Source organism: Aristolochia californica, unplaced genomic scaffold (assembly GCF_029961685.1).
Source record: "Aristolochia californica isolate CCGP_79_NKW_82.1479 unplaced genomic scaffold, dmAriCali1.0.hap1 SCAF_7, whole genome shotgun sequence".
In the NCBI taxonomy this organism is placed as follows: domain Eukaryota; kingdom Viridiplantae; phylum Streptophyta; class Magnoliopsida; order Piperales; family Aristolochiaceae; genus Aristolochia; species Aristolochia californica.
In genome coordinates, this window is record NW_027182268.1 from 5,492,204 (window position 1) to 5,497,420 (window position 5,217).

General features: G+C 44.8%; 1 protein-coding gene and 1 pseudogene across 2 annotated transcripts; one reads left to right on the top strand and one right to left on the bottom strand.

The window, feature by feature from the left end:
• The first annotated feature begins 570 nt into the window (after positions 1 to 570).
• Positions 571 to 4,031, top strand: LOC137936477 (protein DETOXIFICATION 27-like). 2 transcript variants are annotated; one of them, XM_068781186.1, is made up of 8 exons: positions 571 to 993; positions 1,143 to 1,684; positions 1,770 to 1,856; positions 1,926 to 1,982; positions 2,127 to 2,365; positions 2,497 to 2,589; positions 2,889 to 2,975; positions 3,074 to 4,031. In XM_068781186.1, the coding sequence occupies exons 1-7, from the start codon at positions 739 to 741 to the stop codon at positions 2,960 to 2,962; spliced, it is 1,347 nt and encodes a 448-aa protein (XP_068637287.1). In that variant the 5' UTR covers positions 571 to 738; the 3' UTR covers positions 2,963 to 2,975; positions 3,074 to 4,031. The 2 variants fall into 2 exon arrangements, with proteins under 2 accessions (XP_068637287.1, XP_068637286.1); XM_068781185.1 differs by having other exon boundaries at positions 2,497 to 2,615; positions 3,074 to 4,025.
• Positions 3,452 to 4,301, bottom strand: LOC137936303 (putative clathrin assembly protein At4g40080; annotated as a pseudogene).
• Between the last annotated feature and the right edge of the window lie 916 nt (positions 4,302 to 5,217).

Below are 5,217 nucleotides of genomic sequence, written 5' to 3' on the forward strand. Positions count from 1 at the left end.
AAGCCTTTGCAAAAACACAAAATGACGCAGCTAGTGATGCACAAAGGAGACAACAAGACAAGTAGAGAGTTCTTCTGTCTTCTCTTTCCATAAATACAATTGCGTTCCACGCTTGAATTTACGATGAAAAGGACCTCCTTTTTGTGTTCTTCTGTTTTGTTTTAACAGCGTCCGTGAGATTCTGGAACACTACCTATAATTGTTGCTTTGATTAGCCTTTCCAATCCAATTTTACCGTTTCAGAGCCAATTATGCGAAGCTAGAACATTTTTATGCCACAAAGAAATCTCCGCACTCCACCACCTACTGTTCTGCAATCTGCAATAATATGCGAGACAGTACTGGCACCCAATGCTGTCATTTTTTGTCAATTGCCACTTTTAGCTTTCTCTCTGCCCAGTGTGTACTTGGAATAGATAGGCATGCGGCCGACTGACTGCAGCCTCCAGCAACTTCTGCTGTCAAACCTTTCAAACGTCGCATGATGAAGGTCTCTCGCTGTTAATCAAAGAAATTGCCCAAATCATTCCTGAAATGTGGTCCGGATTTGGACAGCTTCAATTTTTTTTCTTTTCCGTTTGTTATCCAATTCGACGAGACGTATGGCCTCGTAGGCGAGTTATTGTCGGAGATTCAATGTACTGAATCAAATATAAATGCCGGGTTTACGATTTATTCAGATCGGATACGTGTGCTTCTTTTCTTCACTTCGTCTCTCAGCGGAAGAAGGGTCTGGAGATGGAGAAGGGAGAGGGGGAGGTCCCTTTGCTGAGAGATTTGGGTTTTGAAGAGGAAGAGCTTGGACTGGTTAGAAGGGTTTGCATCGAGTCGAAGAAACTATGGAGGATTGTTGGTCCTGCTATTCTGAGCCGGATCGCCTTGTATACCATGAATGTTGTCACGCAGGCTTTCGCTGGACATTTGGGAGATCTGGAACTCGCATCCATCTCCATCGCTAACACTGTTGTCGTCGGGTTCAGCTTCGGCCTTCTGGTAATCAATCCACAACAGAAGCAGACATAAAGGATTTTGTTTTGTGCAAATATGCATTGAAGATGAAGTATACATTTGCTCCCTAAAGGGGGATTTTCATCGAACTTCTTCTGATTCTTCGATTTTTTTTCATTTCTAAATTGTTACAGCTAGGAATGGCGAGCGCCCTAGAGACTCTTTGCGGGCAAGCCTTCGGGGCGAAAAAGTACCACATGTTGGGAGTGTATATGCAGAGATCATGGATGGTACTATTCTGCGTCGCTGTTCTTCTCTTACCCATCTATTTCTTCGCGACCCCGATACTCAAACTAATCGGGCAACCAGATGACATCGCTGAGCAGGCCGGGCAGGTCTCCATTTGGCTGCTCCCTCTTCACTTCGCCTTTGTGTTCCAGTTTCCCCTGCAGAGGTTTCTCCAGTGCCAAATGAAGAACAGCATAATAGCATACGCGGCCGCTGCTTCACTTGTTATCAACGTCTTCTTGAGCTGGTTATTCGTGCAAAAGTTTCATATGGGTCTTTTTGCGGCGGCCCTCGTCCTTAACATTTCATGGTGGATTGTGGTATTGGTAATGTTTGTTTACACAATTGGTGGTTGGTGCCCTCTTACCTGGACAGGTTTCTCCATGGAAGCCTTCTATGGCCTCTGGGAGTTTGTAAAATTGTCCGCAGCTGCTGGTGTGATGCTCTGGTACTCTTTTCCTCTCATCTCTGTTCCAATTCTGTCTACATGGACGACCAAAGTTGTTGGCTCTTATTGAGTATTAATTTTGCAGCTTAGAAAACTGGTATTACAGAGTGTTGATTTTATTGACTGGGAATCTCAAAGACGCCAAAGTTGCTGTTGATGCCCTTTCAATCTGGTTGGCTCTACCCCCTTCAATTCATCTCTTTTAATACCCCAAACATGAACACTGTTGTGTTATTTTCAGCATGAATATCAACGGTTGGGAAATCATGATTCCACTCGCTTTCTTCGCCGGCACAGGGTACGTTCTTGCGGCTTCATTTATCTTTGAATTACCAATCCCTGTTAAATTAGCTTTGGACCTCGTTTACATATTAATAAACATCTTGTTGGGAAATCTATGAGTTTTAATTGATTGTGTTTGTTTCATCTGATAATAATGCAGAGTGCGCGTTGCGAACGAGCTTGGAGCAGGCAACGGGAGAGGAGCGAAATTTGCGACAATTGTTTCAGTGAGCACTTCCATCGTGATAGGACTTTTCTTTTGGGTCCTCATCATGGTTCTCCACGACAAGTTCGCGCTCATCTTCACGACCAGCCCCATCATCATCGGAGCAGTCAACAAGCTTGCTGTCCTTCTAGCCTTCACAATCCTTCTCAACAGCGTCCAGCCAATCCTCTCTGGTAACTCAGTTCTCACCTCTCACAAGGAGAAACCAATGTTTCAGAGACCAAATCAAAAGCCAGTGCAAGAAAAATACTTGTTTAAGGATTGAATAAGTGAGGTGGTGCTCCTTTTTTTTTGTTTTTTACAGGCGTGGCTGTGGGTTCAGGTTGGCAAGCTCTGGTGGCCTATGTTAACGTTGGAAGCTACTACCTGATCGGTGTCCCTATTGGGATTTTCTTGGGTTGGGTCTTCAAACTTGGAGTTTTGGTAATGTGTTTAAATTTTTATTTTTTAAAATAAAAATAAGGTTGTATGGCCCTACCACTTCTACATTGAGGGGTAGTGCTATCTTTCACGATCCAAAAATAATATAAAAAATTGCCATTTTCCTGTCTTCTTTTTATCATGTTTCCTTTTTGTCCCTGACGAAGGGGAGGATCACCCCTTCTTTTTTTCTCTTTGTCGACAAAGAAGGGGAGGGGTCCTAGTTTTTTTGTCTTTTCCTATGTTACCATCTGATCTTGTGCTCTCTAACTGTAGGGAATTTGGGCTGGTATGATTGGTGGGACCGCTGTCCAAACGGCGATACTAGCTTTTCTTACAATCCGGTGTGATTGGGACAAGGAGGTAAGATCTCCATAAGATGCTTCTCATTTAAGGTCTGTTTGGAATACCGTGGAAAAGAAAAAACAAAAATGAACTTGTATTCCTACTTGTTGTTACAGGCCATGAAGGCTCGAATACGTGTGGGCAAAGGTGCAGATGCAAGTGTTCGATGATCAAATACTGTAAACAGTGTTTATGGATTTCTTTTATTTCATCTTGGGCACTAATTAAACGCCCCTTTGCTTTCCTAGATAAAAGATGAATCAATTAGCGTTGTTTTGGTTTATCCCATTTCATTTCTCTTTCCTCCTTCGTGCCCATTGTAAGATTTCTCTAGTGCCATCTGAAAAACTTCACTGTTGCTTGTATCAGTGTAATGAGCTTTCAACCATGGCACACAACCCTGCACTATCAGCTTAGCCACTTCAAACCAGCATGGGTTATCAACCTCACTTAAATATGACTCGTCCACTTTAGCTAAGCCATGCAAACATGGTTTATCCACAGCCTAACTCGACTGACTCAGCGAAGCTGAAAAACCCCAACCTCTCTCTCGTCTCCCCACTCTCACCAATACCTCCTCCTGAGTTAAAACGCTTTCATCCCAGGCCATCCTCCTCTTCCCCCACCAATCTGTTCTCTTGAAAATACACGTATTCTAGCACTTTTCCTAAGTTTTCCACTACACTTACCAAAGCGTCCATCTCTTTTACAAGTTCTCCATTCGAAAGAGCAGCTAACATCTCGTTCGTAGTACAACTATTTTGAGAAAGGAAAGTACCTAGAACTCTTGAAACGCACAACATCTGTTCTAGAACTCGCGCGTACCATCTGACCCACAAAGAGATTTGCCACGCCTCGGGATTAGACTCATCCAGGAAATTGGTTAAGTTGAGATAGTTTCGGCCGCTGGTGTGAGGATAGATGGAAAGCTGATGTTGCAGGATGAAGGACCCGCTTCTGATGATGCAGTGGATCGAAATCAAACACTTCAAGGCGACGGAGGAGTTCTGTGTGGTGTTAAGGCGATCCTGTTAAGGCGATCCATGAGAGCTTCTATGCAGGCAGCGGCGAGCGTAGGAGACGGAGAATTCGGTTTGGAAAGAAGGGTTGCTTTGTGTTGAAGATAATGCCAAAACAGAAGACTGTACTGTTTAGGACATTCAATTACAGAGGATTATGCTCCACAATTACAGGAGCTAATCAAGCCCATTATACCTATTATGTACAAATCACAATTTCTGTAATCAATTGTAATCTCTGTAATTGATATATATATATCTATAAATTAATAGAAGAACTCACCCGAGAGTGTGGTGAATTTTCCAATCTTTTCAATCTTCTCATGGTATCAGAGCTTTGTCTGGATTAAAATCTTTCTATCTTCAATGGGGTCAAATTTCTCTTCTGATCTCCTCCCATTCAATACCTCGATTCATATGATCACTATCAAGTTCTCCTCTTCAAATTATCTTCTCTGGAAGAGCCAATTTCTCCCTCTTCTTGACAGTCAAGGTCTGCTGAACCATGTGGATGACACTCTTGCGCCACCACCGCCGTTTGAGCCCTCCACTTCACCGACGCCAAATCCAAAATTCCTGGCATGGAAGGTGACAGACCAACACCTTCTCAGCCTTCTGCTATCGTCTCTGTCAGAAGAGGCCATGGCCGAAGCCGTTGGTCTGACCACCGCCCGGGAGGTGTGGACTGCCCTCGAAAACTCTTTCAGTCACCGGTCAAAAGCTCGAGAGATTCGCCTCAAGGACGATCTCCAACTGATGAAACGCGGAAATCGACCAGTCTCCGCATACGCTCGAGCTTTTAAAGCTCTGTGCGATCAGCTTCATGCCATTGGGCGCCCAGTTGACAAAACCGACAAACTACACTGGTTTCTTCGCGGTCTTGGCCCCGATTTCTCCAGCTTCTCCACCGCCCAGATGGCGCAAACACCTCTCCCCTGTTTTTCCGATTTGGTTTCGAAGGCCGAAAGCTTCGAAATATTTCACAAGTCGTTGGACAGCCCGACGCCCTCTACTGCCGCATTCATGGCAAATCAGTCCTCCTCCTCTCGATTCGGCACCTCTTCTCGCCCTAATCGCGGCCGCGACAACTATCACGGCCAGAACTCCAGAAATGGCTCGCGAAACTCCTCCAGCCATGGTCACAACAGCGATTTCTCGTCCAGCCAGGGTCGTTCCAACCCGAATCATCGTCGTCGACCGCCGAGATGTCAGATTTGTCGTCAGGACGGCCACTATGCCGA